General features: G+C 45.6%; 1 protein-coding gene and 1 long non-coding RNA gene across 3 annotated transcripts in view; both read right to left on the bottom strand.

Annotated features, from left to right (window-relative positions):
• Positions 1–4055, bottom strand: part of LOC119043861 (uncharacterized) — a 133658-nt gene extending 129603 nt beyond the window's left edge. Inside the window, exon 1 of the long non-coding RNA XR_008392823.1 lies at positions 3044–4055. This is a non-coding gene — a long non-coding RNA (uncharacterized LOC119043861). The remainder of the gene's footprint in view (positions 1–3043) is intronic.
• A 1543-nt stretch (positions 4056–5598) lies between these two features.
• The window catches only part of BEND4 (BEN domain containing 4), a 32992-nt gene continuing 21789 nt past the window's right edge, over positions 5599–16801 (bottom strand). Inside the window, exons 5-6 of one of the 2 annotated variants that reach the window (XM_037138094.2) lie at positions 14394–14634; positions 5599–10892 (exon numbers count right to left, since the gene is read on the bottom strand). In XM_037138094.2, coding sequence (XP_036993989.2) covers positions 10675–10892; positions 14394–14634 — 459 coding nt within the window. In that variant the 3' untranslated portion in view covers positions 5599–10674. The remainder of the gene's footprint in view (positions 10893–14393; positions 14635–16801) is intronic. The other variant, XM_037138095.2, reaches the window with a different exon arrangement.

Genomic DNA, 16801 nt, shown 5'->3' with positions numbered 1-16801 from the left:
AGACCTCTGAACTGCCTGACTCATCTCCGTTAGGGATTGTGTCTACTGTCTTCCCTTTATCCCTTCTGCGCCTTGCTCATGCCCTGGGGGGCTGACCTGTAGGGACCTCAATGCGTTCCCCTTCTTTCTGGTTTCGGGTGGCTCTCAGCTAGAGTGGCACGTCAGAGAAGAGCAGGGGGAAGTGGGGCGGGGTCAGGGTGTCGAGTCCCCAGCTCCCTCCCTGCAGGCTCCGCTGGAAGATCACATTTCCTCTCTAATTGCTGCGCCACCAGCCTGTCACTCACCTCACCCCTTCAGGCTGACAGCACCCTGCCGCTGCAGTTTCAGTCCACCGGGCCCACATCTTTGTATCAACTGTGCTCCTGACAGAAGGGCTGAAACACCAGCTGTGTATCACTGACAATGTCTCTGTGAGGTCTGAGCCTCCGCTAAGCAGAGGAGAGAAAAGGGAAAGGGGAAAAAAGGTTGAACCAGGATTTGTGAGCACACAAAATCACGCATGGATAATGCATTCCCTGAACTGGCATGCCTGTTGGCTGAGATGGTCAGGTTCAAGTCCCTCGGTGTGACAGAGACAGACTCAGTGGTACTTACCTTCTTTTATTTTATGCCTGATGCATATAGCTTTTTGAATTTCACAACTTTATTTGGGGTAACAAGTTCCTCAGTGGAAGCTGGAATTTTTCTTTTTTTTTTTTTAAGATTTTATTTTTTTAGAGAGGGGAAGGGAGGGATAAAGAGAGGGACAGAAACATCAATGTGTAGTTGTCTCTCATGTGCCCCCCCACTGGGAACCTGGCCAGCAACCCAGGCATGTGCCCTGCCTGGGAATTGAACCGGAGACCCCCTGAATTGCAGGTCAGTGCTCAACCACTGAGCCGCACCAACTACGGCTGGATTTTCCTATAATAGGTCTTTGTTATTTTTCTTCAAATAGGTACCAAGCTATTGGCTCTATTACTTTGGTTCTTGGGAGATGGTACCTTATACAGTGCCAAGCATATCCGGCTCTCAGTAAATATACTACAGAAATGGGAAATCAACTGTAAAGGGACTACATCATAATACATCTGGTTCCTTAATTATGTAAACTGTGTACTGAGCAGCATTCTCTAAGAGAAACTGGCCTGTTTTTGACTATTGGATACTTTATATAAATGGGACCATGAGATACGTGGTGGCCTTTTTTGTCCGGCTGCTTTCAGTTGGCATAATGTTTTCAAGATTCCTCCATGTAGTGTGCATTAGTATTTCAATCCTTTTTTATAACTAGATAAAATGTGACTGTGTGGATATACATTTTGTTTATCCATTCATGGATTAATGGATACTTAAAAAAATTTAATTTTTGGAGGCGGGGGAGAAAGGTTTGTTCCATTTTTTTTTTAATGCATTCATTGGTTGATTCTTGCATGTGCCCCGATCAGGCACGAGACCCTCAGCCTTGACAGGCTGAGGACAACTCTAACCAACAGAGCAGCCTGGCCGGGGCCACATCTGTGTACACTTTTGGGTAGACATGTTTTCAGTTCTCTTCGTTCTATACTTAGGAGTGGAATCGCTGGGTCAAATGGTAACACTATATTTCATATTTTAAGGAACTGCCAAACTGTTTTTTTTTTTTTTTTTTTTTGAATTGTTTATGCTGTTACAGTTGTTCTATTCCCCCCTTCATTCCCCTCCACCCTGCCCCCCCAACCCCCCGATTACCCCCCCTTTAGCTTATGTCCATGTGTCTCAAGTCCTTTAGGTTCTGTATTTCCCATACTATTCTTGCCCCCCCCATCTATTTTCTATCTACTGTCTATGCTACTTGTTTTCTGTACCTTCTCTCCCCGTCTTCTACTCCCACTCCCCTGTTGCTAACCCTACTTGAGCTCTTCATTTCTATGTTTCCACTCCTGATCTAGCTGTCCTTTTAGTTTGCTTTCGTTTTAGGTGTGGTTGTTGATAACTGTGAGCTTGTTGTCCTTTCACTGTTCATGTTTCTTTAACTTCTTTTTCTTAGATAAGTCCCTTTAACATTTCATATAATAAGGGCTTGGTGATGATGAACTCCTTGAATTTGGTCTTATCTGAGAAGCACCTTATCTGTCCTTCCGTTCTAAATGAAAGTTTTGCTGGGTAGAGCAATCTTGGTTGTAGGTCTTTAGTTTTCATGACTTGGAATATTTCTTTCCAGCCCCTTCTTGCCTGTAAGGTCTCTTTTGAGAAATCTGCTGACAGCCTGATGGGGACTCCTTTGTAGGTGATTGTCCCCTTAGCTCTTGCTGCTTCCAGGATTCTCTCCTTCGTTTTAATTTTGGCTAACGTAATTATGATATGCCTTGGTGTGTTCCTTCTTGAGTCCAACTTTTTGGTACTCTCTGGGCTTCTTGGATTTCTTGGAAGTCTGTTTCCTTTGCCAGATTGGGGAAATTTTCTTTTATTATTTGTTCAAATAGTTTTTCCACTGGTGGTTGTGTCTTTCCCCCCTTCTGGTACCCCTATAATTCGGATATTGGAGCGTTTATAGATGTCCTGGAAGTTCCTAAGCTTCTCCTCATTTTTCTGAATTCTTATTTCTTCATTCCTTTCTGATTGATCATTTTTTTCTTCCTTCTGGTTTACTCCATTGAGTTGAGTCCCAGTTTTTTTTCATCTCTATGGGTTTCCTGTGGAATTCCATTCATTTCCCTTAATTTAGCCTTCATATGTTTCTCTAATTTGTGGCTATAGTCCACCAGATCTGTGAGGAAGCTGACGACCAGTGTTTTAAACTGTGCGTCTGAGAGATTTGCTATTTCTTCGTCACTTAGATTTATCTCCGGGACTTTGAGGTCCCCCTGCGACATTTTTGGTCTGTTCTGGCCCTTTAAGTGAGAGAAGCGGCGCCTTGGAGTCCCAGGTCGCTTGGTTGTGACGCTGTATGTGGGGGGCGTGGTCAGAGGGGGGGAAATGGCGCCGCCGCGGTCCCCGCTCACTCCCTCACCCGCGCGTAACCGGGCACCCACAGTCAACTCGCTGCCACCACCTCCCCACTGACTCCTCCGTAGTCACTCACCCGGTGGGCTGCTCACTAGGTCCAATCCTGGGTTTGGAACCCGTGCGTCTGGATTCGCGCGTCTGGGTTCCGCGCCCGCGCCCGGGTCGAACAAGTTCTCCTTTGTAACTCCTCAACCCGCCGCCGCCGGTTTGCCTCTTACCGGCCGGGCCGGAGAATTTGCTGTTTGCGGACTTCCGAAAAGTCGCGCGTCTGGGTCCCGCGCCCGCGCCCGGGTCGAACGAGTTCTCCTTTGTAACTCCTCCACCCGCCGCCGCCGGTTTGCCTCTTACCGGCCGGGCCGGAGAATTTGCTGTTTGCGGACTTCCGAAAAGTTCAGTTTTCCGTGTTCTGGTTGTGTTTTCTGATGCTAATATTTAGTTGTCCTTAAACTTGGTTGTGAGAGGAGGCAGGCACATCCACCTTAATCCTCCATCTTGGCGGAAGTCGGAAAGTCTACCCCAAACTGTTTTTCAAAGTGACGGTACTAGTTTACATTCCCACCAGCAATGTATGAACGTTTCCATCTCCACGTTGCAGTCAGCATTTGCTATTGTGTCTTTTTCATTTCAGCCATCCTGGCGAAGTGGTACTTCCCGGTAGTTTGATTTGCATTCCTCTAATGCCTAATGATGTTGGGCATCTTTTCATGTGCTCGTTGGCCACTCATCTTCTCTTCCCCGAAAAATGTATATTCAGATTACTTGACCACTTTTAATTGGCAAGTTGTAAAAGAAAGATCTCTGTATGCCAGCTTCAAGTCTCTTGTCAGATATCTGACTGACAAATCTTTTCTCTCCTTCTGTGGGTTATATTTTTGTGTTCTTCGAAGCACGAGTTTGTCATTTAGATGAAGTCTAACTTACCTATTGTTTTGTAACCTGTGCTTTTGGGCATCGTATTGAATAAACCATTGCCTAATCCAAGATCATGATGTAGTCTCTTTTTTTTTTTACCATAAGTTTTATTATGTAAGATCTTCCATTTAGGTCTGTATTCTATTTTGAGTTATTTTTGTGCATTGTATGAGGCAGGGGACCAAGTTCATTCTTTTGGATGTGGCTATTTTGTGGTCCCAACAGTGTTTGTTAAAAAAGACTATTCTTTCTCTATCGAGTTGTCTGGGCACCCTTGTTAAAAATCCATTGACTGCAAATGTAAGGATTTATTTTTGTTGGCCATCTGGGTCCCTTGCATTTTCATGTGAATTTCAGGATCAGCCTGCCAATTTGTAGAGAAGCCAGCCGATACGTGCATAGGAACGGCTATACACCTGTCGATCAATATGGGGAGTATCACCGTCTTAACAGTATTAATCCTTCCACTCCATTACCATGGGATGTCTTGCCAGTCTTGCCATTATTTCTAGGTATTGTAAAATTTCTTCTAACAATGTGTTATAGTTTTCACAGTGTTCAAACGCCAGATTTGAACACTGTGAAATACTTATTCCTCAGGATTTAATTCTTTCTGACGTTACTGAAAATGAAAGTTTTCTTAACTTCATTTTCAGATTTGCTAGTGCACAGAAATACAACTGATTTTTGTATATTGCTCTTGCAGAGCTTGTTCCTAATACCTTTTTCTTTAAAACCCTCACCTGAGGATTTTTGTTGATTTTAGAGAGGGGAAGGGAGGGAAACAAGATGTCAGAAACATCTATTGGCTGCCTCTCACACCTGCCCAGATTGGGGAGCTAAACCTTAGACCTGTGCTCTGAGCAGGAATCGAACCAGCGACCTTTCAGTTTATGGGATGCCACTCTAACCAAGTGAGCCACACCAGCCAGGGCCTCATACTTTTTGGACTGTAGCTTTACCTTGCGTGTCCTGCTACAAAACATTAAAAAACCCAGGTCACTTAATCCTTTTACTGTTTTAAAATAAAACAGGAGATCTCAATTGAACCCAGATTATTCGGATTAAATTCCTGCTTGCCCTTTCATTCAAAACCCCCAGTTAAAACACTAGATCTTCTAGTGCAAAAATAAAACGTCTTCCTTTTCTCTAAAATGAAATGTTTCATTTTAGTTTTAAGTCTGATTTGTGAAATGATTCTTAGATGCTGTTTTATAGGGTCTGTAGGTCAGATTTATATTTTATACACTAAGGACAAGTGCAAAGCCACAACCCTGCCACCTGAGCCACAGCTACGAGGCGCTCGCACTCAGTTCACTGTCCAGAAGCCGTGAACCACCATTCGTTCATTGTTGAAGGTCAAGGGTGGCGCTGCAGGGTCTCCCTCCCTGACCAATGGCACCGTGAGCGGGACGCATGTGTTCGCAGCGGGACTGCACCAAATGCCGGGTGGGAATCTTGGATTTCATGCTGCTCCCGAGCCATCGCGGGTCGTCCCTTCCATTTACTAGATCAAGTGAATCTCTTGCATGACTTTTGGCCAGTCCCCGGACACACGAGTGGCTTTTAATTGGGTATTAAGCACATACCATTTTCTCGGCATTTGGAGACAAGGAGAAAAGCCTTAGCGTGAGGGAGAAAAACGTTCCCTTTTCCAAAAAACAAACAACCCCCCGAAAAGTATCTTCAAAGAAGTAGAGGAAGATGCAACAAAGCAAGTGAAAGCACGAAACAGACTCGACATTTATTGTGCAATTTTATCTCCAACAGAACACGCACCATCCTAGAGGTATATGAGGTAATAAATCAATACTCCAGTTGGAACACCTGAAATAATCAGCTCTAGTAACAAATGTTTCTTATAATTAAAAATATTGAATGCTTAAAAAACTCTTATAACATTTTAAGTTCCTAAAAGAAATGTGCCTAACACTTAAAAAACAACTTACTCTTCTATATAAATTGTTCACAAAAAAATCTTGCTATTCTATATTACACTATGCATTTATATTATAGTCTTATTAACATATCTCTAGTGGGTATCAACTCTACACAGTACAATCAAATAGAAATTATTCCTAGAGGATTCAACAAGACTCCAACAATAAAAATATCAGGGTCAATGGATTTGTCACAGTTTCCCCATGAATGTTCATTATAGAAAATAGAGTAAAGGCAAGTTGGCCCCAGGGTCAGGCTGCTACATGAAGTTCCAGAGAAGAGGCAGAAAGGCAATGCTCAGAGTGGGCAGGGTCAGGCGGGCCAGCGACCTGGCGAGTTTCGGGACCCATCTCTCGGTTTCGGCATGCCCTGTTCCAAAGAAACACAAGCTAGGCCCTCATGGCCTTGGCATGCTCTTGAACTTAACACAGCCAGAGATGTTAAAGCCACGACTACAGGAAAGAATCAACAGATCACTGTATTTTCCTACAAACTCTTCACAAGTTTTCACAGTGACACCAAAAATGAAAACCCTCTCTTCCAAAGCAGATGCCTCGATTCTAGGCTACAGCCAATGTGAAAAGGCGCGGGACACTGGCTGACTGACGCCCTTTCTAACATCCAGGAGTTCCCCAAAATATCACTTCACTCAGTGGACATTTTTGCTTTTGTAACCCTGCATTTTTATACTGGGAATCTATAAAATAAATCTGAACGAATAACTGGTTTTAGTTTACTCACTGCAAAAGACTTTTTACTCTTCCTCACTGGATCTTGTTCTGTGAAGCCTACAGCAGAAGCCTCAGCAGTTCCCCGAGGATATGTGGTTTATCTGCTCCTACTTAAGCGGCAACATACATTAAAAGCAGTTTTTAATAACACAAATATCAACTTTCCCTCAATGGCATAAGTAAAACCACAAACCTCTTCCAACGTATTAATGGGCTTTTGAGAACTTCACTTTGTGGGGAAAACTGAACGAGTCATTAAGCTTCCTGAGCCCAAGTCCATCCTTTTATTAGCCAGTACCTTGGGCTGCGTCCGTATCAGTGAAATGGGGATCATCAGTGGTAACAGCCTTAGAAAGTGGTTGTAGAGCGTTAGCAAGCACCTGGCACAGGACTCAATGGAAAGCAGTCATTGTCACTGCTGCCGTTGGCAGTGGTTTTGGATGGGCAGAAAGGGTTTCCCAGCACCGTCAAGACTCACATGGCCGCTGGGTGCAGTTATTCTGAGAATGAACAGGTTTTTGTTCATTAGCAGATGTATTTTCATGGTGATGTGGGGAATTGTGATTCAATGAAAACCTAGTCCTTGTATTAGCCAGCTATGCATGGTCACGAGGAAAATTAATCTGGTCCCTTTACCACAAATGTTGCTAATTTAGTGGTTTCAGTAGCCAAGCTGATCAAGCTAGCATCAGATGAGCGCAGTCCAGTCCACTCAGTATTTCTTACAACTGGATGTAAGTGAGGTCTCGTGTGCAAACGTGTCAGTTACAGCTTTGAATTTTACACAGTAGGAGGCAAATGCCGAGGGGTTGTTATTTTTGTACCCCATGTTGTCTGGTACCAATTCTTCCCTCTCCTCTAAAAAACACCATGAGTAAAAGAATAAAGGCCATTGGCTGACAGTGCTAATGATGTTGCACAGGGCCCTCAGCTGGGTGACATTTCCCTAATTATTCCAAGTGGAGTGTTTATTTTTATCCAGCACTCACACCACTGAAAGAAGCCATCACCGTGTTTACAAAAATATATCACAGCGACACGCACACTGTTTAGACACATTGGCACTGGAGCTCTGACTCGAGCCTCCCATCTGACATGTTTTGCCGCGCAGTTCTGGGTGAGTGTTGCCACATTAAACAGACATCATCCAGACTTGCACCATATGTGCAAAAGCCATTTTCTATTACGTTTCTAAAAATCTGTGTATGAGCTGTCAAAAACCACACTTCTCGGTTCTGTGAAATGACACAGCACTGACTGAGGAAAAGTTACACAACTAAATCTTTTCTAAAAATGCAGTTACCCAAGGATGAGATTTTTCAAATGTTCGCAATCTAAGAAAAAATGAAGGAGGTAGCCAGTGGGATTAGGGTTGGTTCTAGAGGACACGATAAATGGCAGAATCCAAACGAAGGCAATGCTGTTTGCTTTTCTGAAAACAGTGCGCGCCTCATCTCATCGGGTGCTCCCTCTGTATTCCCACAGCAACAGAAGGGGGGAGAAGCCATTACAGGTGGCAGAAAAATTGTAGAAATCATGAACTTGTAGATTCCCGAGTTTGGAGGATGGCCCAGATTTTGGGTAAAACATCTGATAATACAGAAATAGTTACTAGGATGAAAAAACCATGCTATTGACATTAAACAGATGTAGTAGTCAAGTATATCATAATAATTTCTATTTCCCTATAATCCTAATGCAGAAATCTCTTAGGTCAACGTTTTATGATTTAGGGAGGGCTAAGAAAGACCCAGAATATGAAATCACCCTCTTGCTCTATAGCTGTGAAGTAGCTACATGTCTGTCTCAATTCCCTACCAAAGGAGATGAGGACAATTACATGCTCTAATCTTACCCTCTACATTCCTAGTGAAGCCTCAGAACACACAACAACCTGAATGCCATGGCAGAAATGAGGAACACGCCAGTGACGGCAGGTTCAAGGGCTGGATGAAAAACTTTCAAGTAAGGATGGTATCTCCAAAGCACTCAGCACTGGGGTTAGCTGTGAGTTTCCTGAACAGTGCAGCTTCCCGGAGATGGCCAGAAACTGCTCACAGACCCTAGGCTCCCCCCACAGGTTCCTGGCCTATGTCCCCCAACACATATCACCGAAGGGTTGGCTGCCCTCGGCGAAGACCCCGAGCAACACAGACGGACTCAGACCAAGATGCGCTGAGATGTGAAGATGTGTGGAATGTTCAAGATTACAGGAAAACCGTAAGAGCTGAAAGGCTTTTTCTTTTTGGTTCTTAAAAGCAGTGGTCAAATATTGCTGCTATACAAAAAAGATAGGTCCTCAGCAGTATAGAAAATTAAAGCCCAATGCAAAACAAACAAAAAGACAAAAAATGTAAAATGGATCGACAGATGAGATTACGGTGGTATTTTTCTTCTGGCCCAGATTTCATGCCACCAAAAAAATCTTACAATATATCAATTTCCTAGACCTCTAAATCTCTTCAAGAAGTTATCTTTTTCCCTGGATAGCCAAAGATATTAGTCTTATAGTTCTCATAAGCAACATCACATCTGCCCTTTTATTTCTTAAAGAAAAAAAAAACGCCTGGGAATTTTAGCTAACTGGTCCCAAATAAGACCAAACTATTCAATTTCCCCACATCATTTAACAGATCTCGTAAGTGACCATCTCTATAAATGCTAAACTAGGCCTGTGCATATAGTTGGTGCTAATTATTGAACATAAAGGACAATTTATTTACTTTGAAAAAATGGCAAAAAAGAGCACTATATAAATGGATGCTCATAAACTTTAAATGAATTTCCAATCAATTTTCAAAATCCTTAGTTATGTCTATAGACGACATTAACAGCCTTCAGTCAATGCTGCCAACTTAGCCCTTTCCTTACGAAGGGCGTAGTGATGTGGATTAGTCTGGTAAGAGACTCTCCTGCTGTCTAAACCTGGAGCCCTTGGAAGTAGAGTCCAGCATCTCTGAAGCATTGCAAACAGGAAGTGGTTCTGAAGACACTACTGACTTCACAGATGGAACTCAACAAATGAAACCAGGGAGAGTAGATGGTGACCTAGCCAGTGCTTGCAGCTGAGGGGACTGGGGGAAGCAGGCACACAGTGGGGTGAAACATTTTCATCAGTGGCAATGAGAAACAGAAGCTTTGTGCAAATGTTAAAGACCAGCTGAGCACAGAAAGACCCTCAGATTTCAGAGACATTACAGACAAGCCCATTGCATAGTTGTCAGAATGGTCCCGTAGCCATGTGTACACAATTCCAGAACGTCTGGTCAATTCAGTGAGCATATCAGTCACACCACTTGTGTGGCCTTCAGTGCCCCACACTAACTGATGGAGAGTCTGTTTAACCCATCACTTTGGCACTGTGTCAGTAAAGCCAGATTTAAGGTTACGGGACTGTGGATCTATGAGCCTACAAAATCAAGCACTGAATGATGGCTTAGGTTCTTTGGATGTTTCTTGACTGACATAATGGAAACTATTACTGCTTGTAAACTCCTGAGATCACACAGAGTCTTCCTGATCCACACGGTAGGATTTTTTTGGTAAAAATAACTGAGAAATAACAGCTGACTTCCCATTAACCACTTTCTAGAGGTGGTCTGTTCTCTGGTTTCTAGTTAGTAACAGGCTCTATCAGCACAGACACAGCACATGATCTCACCTGTCCTGTGTCTCTGCTGAGAAGTATGACTTCACGTCTTCGGAAAACATCGAGATTAGGGTAGTGAAAGTAAGGGAATGCTCACCCCTTGTCCCTTTTAAGTGGTCCCCACGGGTCCAGCTCTGCTCAGGAAGCAGAGTTCACTTGATTTCAGACAGGAGTCTAGGAGTCTGCCTATCTTTTTGTTTTCCACCCTCATCATCTAGCTAGTAGTAATCTTTCAAAATCAACTGTAGCTTTTTCTTTTCTATAATACTCTGAAAATCTGTGGTAGGCTCCACCGACTTCCCAAATGACCCTAAAATGGATTTCTGTTTGGGAAGTGTGTCACTAGGTTGGGAGAGTTCAGATTTAGGATGTGTGACAGAATGCGGTGCTTTGGACTCTAAAGTCACGGGAACAGAATGTTCGCAATGGGAACTCTTGGGAGGACCAGTGGCTATCGTGGAGAAGCTTTATCCGCTAATCCGCAGACCCATCCTGGGAATTCTTGTTGAAGACCTCATCCTGGGCAGCCTGCGGATCGACCCCTTCGTAAAACGAGCCCCCGTTGTGCAGGAATGTCCCCACCGCGCGCCCCTGCCGGGCATGGCCTACGGCGTCGCTGAACACCTTGTTGATCTGCTCCTCCGAGGGCATCCACCAGTCGGGGTTGGAGGTGCAGTGCATCCTAATGAATTCTGCAGGAATACATGAGACAATAAAAAAAGAGAGGAAAAACAGCTGGTTTTTGCAGAAGATGGTAGGAGAGACAGCTTAAACGTTAACAGAAGCACTGTAAGAAAAGCTTCATGAGAACTCCAATGTAATGCCATGATGATGCCACTATTAGACCCAACGTTTCAAACCTACTTTCTACTCGTGTGCAAGAGTAAGCATCACGCTAGTGGGTGGGAGATCCTTCTAAGGAACACTTGCTACTGGAATCAGGGAACACCTGATTCGCAAGACAGGGTTGATGCCCTGCTTGGCAGTCAAAACCCCTCCCTGTCGTCACTGCCACACAGTTTTAAAACGTTAACTATCTCCAGAACACAGCAAGTACCATTCACGTGGTATTCTTCAACCAGCTACTGATTTGTAGATTAAGTGCAAAAAATGTCAAAATCTCAACAAGTGAGGAATGGCCTAAATTTTAGTACAGAAGGTTTGCACATTCTTGAGATCTTATATTACAGGCTACACTTCTTTTCTGTACTTGTGGTGTCTATATATGCATTAACAAATGTTTTTAAGATGAAATGTCCTCTAAATATTTAACTTCACCAGAAAGCAATGAGCAGACCTGGGAGCGTGACTATATAAAAAGTAATGAAGACTCCTATGAAACATCAACCCTCAACCCGTCCTGTGTCTGCTCAGGCCCGAGGGCACATGCCGCATTCCTACGTAGCTCTTTTAATAGAACAGTTGTGCAATGAGGTGAACACTTGAGGAAAGGTTCTAAGTCAGCCTGTGTTTTTTGCACAGCTGGCTGAGTTCAGGATGACTACTATTTACACACCACTTTCTCCAGCAGTGACCCCCCCCCCCCACAAGACAACAGTTCTGACTGTATGACTGGATTTGTCTGCAGTGTCTTTGCGAAATGCATGCTCTACCAGCCCTTGGGAGAAGCGAATGCTTTCAAGGACCCGGACCAGAGAAATCTCATGAATGAAACTGTGCCCATCACTGTACAGTCTCAGAGAAGCAGGGCACCCCCTTTGACTCTGTGCCTGAGGTGAGAGACTCGCTTGCCTCCCCCGAGTACCAGCCCCGGTGGCCTTCCCTGGGGAAAGCACTGCTTCTTCAGCTCCTCACTCTGCCAAACTGCCATGAACCTGATGGTGGGGAGCAAGCCTAGGAGCTATGCAGGTAATTCTCCAGCCTGGGTAACCGTCATTATACTGCTGGGCAGACAGAAAGGAGATATTCTGGGCCCTCAAGGGCCCAAAGATGGACACTTCCTATTACTTCACCTGTGTTCTCAGCTCTTCACAAGTCCCCTCCAATCACCTCCAGCCAGACTATCAGCTACTGAAGCTGATTCCTTCCTGCTCCTCTTCTGACCCCCTCGAGTCCCCGCTGTATTCAGTAAGTACTCGGCACCTGTTTTAGTGATTTACCTGTCTCTGTCCACACCCCCTCTCACAGGAGCACGAGGCACTGGGAGACTCAACGACTCAATGAGGGGAAAAAAGGCTGATGGACAGGACACTGCAAGCTGGCACTCGGGGAGCGGGTGCTGCTCTGGGGCACCTCCCCCTCCTTAGCATCCACTGCTGTGACCGGACTTTCCCTAACACTGTGACAGCCAACTCAGAGCTGAAAGTAGAGCTCATTCTGTTCTCACAGGTCCTCTTCCCTCAGGGCACCTTCGGGAGCAGGTCGGCCCAGGATTTGATTCTATTCCCCAAAGTGTCCAAGGTCTGAGGCTTCCTCTGGCCACTGTAATCTGGCTCAAAACAAGGACACCCACTGTGGGAGTCACCAGGCCTAAGCCTTTAGGGAAGAAATCCTATGTAGGTCACAGGAAAGCCCCAGGATTTCGGCTTTGGGACAGACATGGAAATGCTCTAACAGCTGCCCTGGACACAGGTTGTCACCATTTCTTGCCCGTGTATTCTCCAGGCGAAGCCTGTGGGTCACGGCCCCCAGGCAGGCATGAGCTGAAGGAGGCAGAGTCTGGGCAGCGAGCCTGGGCTGCAGCAGCGTCACGGAGGGCCTGGCTTTGGGGACAAAGTGGAAAGCGGCACTGGTGCTTTGGGATGAATATTAATCCCCCAGTCTCACAAACTTGCCAGTTAAAATGTGAAGCATTTATAAGAATTTCTGGAAAGGGAAACCATTGTGACGCTCCTTACCCCGAGTCCCCTAGAAGCCTCAGGGCAAGTTCTGGAGTTCCCACTGAGAGACAGTACTCTCGGGGGAGCCCCCAGGCCCCTCGCCTCCTTGGTGCGCTTGATGAGTAACTCCATCACCTCTGATGATGATGGAAAAGGAAGGGACACCATGGCTACTTTGCTCAGAAAGACCCTGAAGATTTCCATCACACCCACTCTGAGCAAGTGGAATCTCCGGACTGGCCAATGCGGGGTGCTCTGGAGCACCTGTGCCCACTCCTTAGGGGTGTTTTCATTCCGGGTGGTTTTCTGAAGTGTGGGCATCAGATCACCGGGGGCGGTCCAGAGGCGCGGCAACACGTGCCTCCCCGCCCCCACCCCAGCCCAGCCAGTCAGAAGCTCCGGAGCTCCGGGTGGGCGTGAGAAATCTCAGCTGTTCACAAACCCCAGTGGGCATCCGGGAGAAAGTGTAAGAGAGACTGGCTTCTGGGACAACTGAGGTCTGATCAGTGTTCGCCTGTCTCCATGTGACTTCCTCGCCAGAGAACGTTTTGATCCATGTCCAGAGCAAATCACTATCAAATGTCTCCAACCAGTGAAATCACTATTGAACCCTACAGGTAACAGCTGAGCTTTCTGGTATGAGTTTCTCCAGGTGTGAACGATGTGCTGGCTCTGTGACCTTCCTAGCTGTGTGTGTTCACTGTGCACCTGCGGCACGAGCTGTGTGTCTGCTGACTCCTCCTCCTCACCCTCTGGCCTGGCCACTAAGTGCGGCTCTGCTGCAAAGCAATCAGTTGTTAATACTGATGAAACCTAAGCATTTTTAATACGGGACCTTTTTTTGGAAACTAATGAAGTCTGACTGGACAATATTTTAGGCACTAAGGAAAGTGAATACTAAAGAACTGTTAGGATTTCGAGGCAAATATTCGTGAGAAGGAAGGTAGATGGGATGGGGGAGGGGCGGTCCACAGGCTGGGAAAGAAAACCGGCCACATCCTTTCCCTAATGAGTGGAAAACATCCCACCTCTCCCTCCCTCGGCGCGTCTCCCAACACTCCACTCTGCTGGAGGTGGCCTTCGCTGGCGGCGTATAAAGTCTGAGTTTAAAGCGTGAAACATGAGGTGCTAGGTGATGCTTATGTGCCACTCAGTGAGAACACCAAGGCTACAAGCACACGAGAAATTTTAGAAAGAACTTCTCGATACCAAGGAGATGGGCCACACGAAGCCTACACGGTCTCGGTGGGGGAAAACCAAAAAACAGTAAAGGCTGAACACTTGCACGGGAGCCACAGCCAATGCGGTGAAATGAGATCACAGATGGCGACACTGAGCGGAAGGATGCGGTACCTCGGAGGCATGTTACTTTAACTGGATCCAGAGGGCGTCTTTCAGGACCTGTCTCTCCTGACTGCACTGACCTTTTCCTTTTCCCAAGGCCGCATGAGTACTTAAGCTCATCGGTTGTGAAAACAAATCGGATGAGGTATCGAAGGAGCCGCCTCCCGTCCTTCTTTGAAGAATTTACAGCCTCGTCCCACTGTTTGCTCGTTATGTAGACAGGATAGTTGTTCAACAGCTGCTTGCTTCCCTGGAAAAGCGAAACAGTCTCTCATTACCTAGGGAGCCAGCCAGCCAGGAGCCCAGGCGATCTCCATTTCAAAGGCGAACCTGCTTTCCAGCCGAGTGGCTGGGTGCTGACAGTGGACCAGGTATGGAGAGCACACCAAATAATTGCTCACACTCAGAACGGGCACTTTTCAAATTACATTTGCATTTTCTATAGCAAGAGCCAATGGGGTATAATGAACACCTTTGAAAGAGGAGCTATTTATAACTTGCGTTTTAACAGGTAGGTTAAAATGTGTCAAGATCCAATGACAGGGAACACTATTTAAATAGAAGCCGTAACTTTCCTTTTCAATCTATTAAAATATGCAGGAATGACTTTGAAGAGTGTGATCAAATAGGTCTCTTCATCCTTCGGTTGGCAGTTACGTACTTTCAGAAATGATTCTGGTGGTCGGTCTTATTTTCATAAGGTATTAATTGTGTTTATACACCTAACACTTGAAAGACACTACATTACAGTGGAAACAACCAACATTAAAGAGTAAATTTTAAAAGGGGGGACTGTGGAAACTGAAAAAATCATTAATAATAATGCATAACAGATTTTCTCAAATTATAGCTTTTGCAGATGCCACTATGTCAACTCCAATTTTTTCTCACTTTTCACCTTTGTAATTTATGTCTGCTATAAAATTCCCAAGCTAAATAGCTGCAATGGGACTAATTATGGGAATTTCTGTAACATTTATAAGCCATGTTTAGTCAATTGCACCTACACAACCATTACTTTCGTTCTGGTTGTCCATAAAATTCTACAGTCCAAGACGATTAATTAACCCATGATCTCAGTTTTAACGGACTCCTTCCCCAGTAATTAAGGTGCACAAAATAAAGAAGGGAAAACACATTCAGTTTAACAACTCTGCAAATTCACTACGAGTTATAAATTTGGCAATGTTTGGGTCTATTAGGGTTTATTTGCAAAAGGGTTCTGTTCAGTGAAACACTCAAGGGCAAACAGCACAGAAGCCCACAGGAAGGAAGGAGGCAGCCAGATTTGACTATGAAAATGTCACCGGGTCACACCCTGGAAGCTCATCTCCACAGCACTCACCCTTCCCTGAATTAGCCGTAGTGTGATTGTGATTCAAGTTTCCTTGAATCACACTCCTGCTTTCCACATTCCTCAGTTTCCTTTTTAAGAAAGGAAGCTGAGGCACAAAGTTTATACTTTGAATTTAGACTTGGCTTAGGTGTGAACTGAACTTGGTTCTGGGTCTCATTGGTCGTGTTTTTCAGGCAAGTTATTATTTCTATCTGTTGAACCCAAGTTTCCCTGTCTGCAAAAGGGAAACTTTTACGTTTCCCTTTTTAAACCCGTAACTCTACGAGCATGGGTTTAATATGAGTATTCGGGAGCATAAACCTCGGCTCTGTGTGCTACAGATGATCACACGGTGGCAGGACCCCCGGTTCCCAAACGGCCTGCAGCCCAGGCTGCTGTCTCATGGCAGGAGGTGGGAAGGAGCAGTGACATGAGTCTGAGGCAGAGCAGACAGAGAAGCGAGCGTGAAGGACTTGAACTCAAGGGGGTTAGGCAACCAACTCACAGATTGGGGGTGTGGGGCGCAGAGGGGTCAAGATGATCCCAGGAGAAATGATGGTGCCCTTTGCACAGGTGAGGAACAGAGGGTATGACCGGGAGGAGGCAGAGGCAGCCAGCCAGGGAACTCCCCACCACCTAGGCCCAGGGAGGGAAGGGCTTACAGCGTTCTGATTCGTTGACCCCTCAGCCCTCAGGGATGCCCACTGGGGCCTGGGGAAGGTGGGAGCCAGGGCTGGTTGCCTCGGGCCACGAACTGTGTCGGAGGAATTTCTGTAGGAAACCTTTCCTACACTGTCATCACACACTGAGTGCAGACGAGCAGCCTGAGTCGGCCACAGGCACTCTGTCCCTCTGGCCTCTTCGTCCCCACAGGCCAAGATACAGGTGAGCTCTGGGGCAGGCCCCGAGTAGGGGACTTAACTTCTCCAAACTTCAGGGCTCTTCTGTCAAAATAAGGGCAGTGACTCCAGTGTGCAGGTTTGTGGTGAGGAGTTCTCTCAACTCCCCACCAGAAGAATAAGTCCATGAGGGCTGAGATTATTATCTGCTTTTTCCCGTGCTCTTCCCCCAGGCCGAGGAC

The sequence above is a fragment of the Artibeus jamaicensis genome, unplaced genomic scaffold, assembly GCF_021234435.1.
Source record: "Artibeus jamaicensis isolate MK-2021 breed Jamaican fruit bat unplaced genomic scaffold, CSHL_Jam_final contig_76, whole genome shotgun sequence".
NCBI lineage: Eukaryota > Metazoa > Chordata > Mammalia > Chiroptera > Phyllostomidae > Artibeus > Artibeus jamaicensis.
This window is presented reverse-complemented; position numbering and strand designations above follow the sequence as displayed.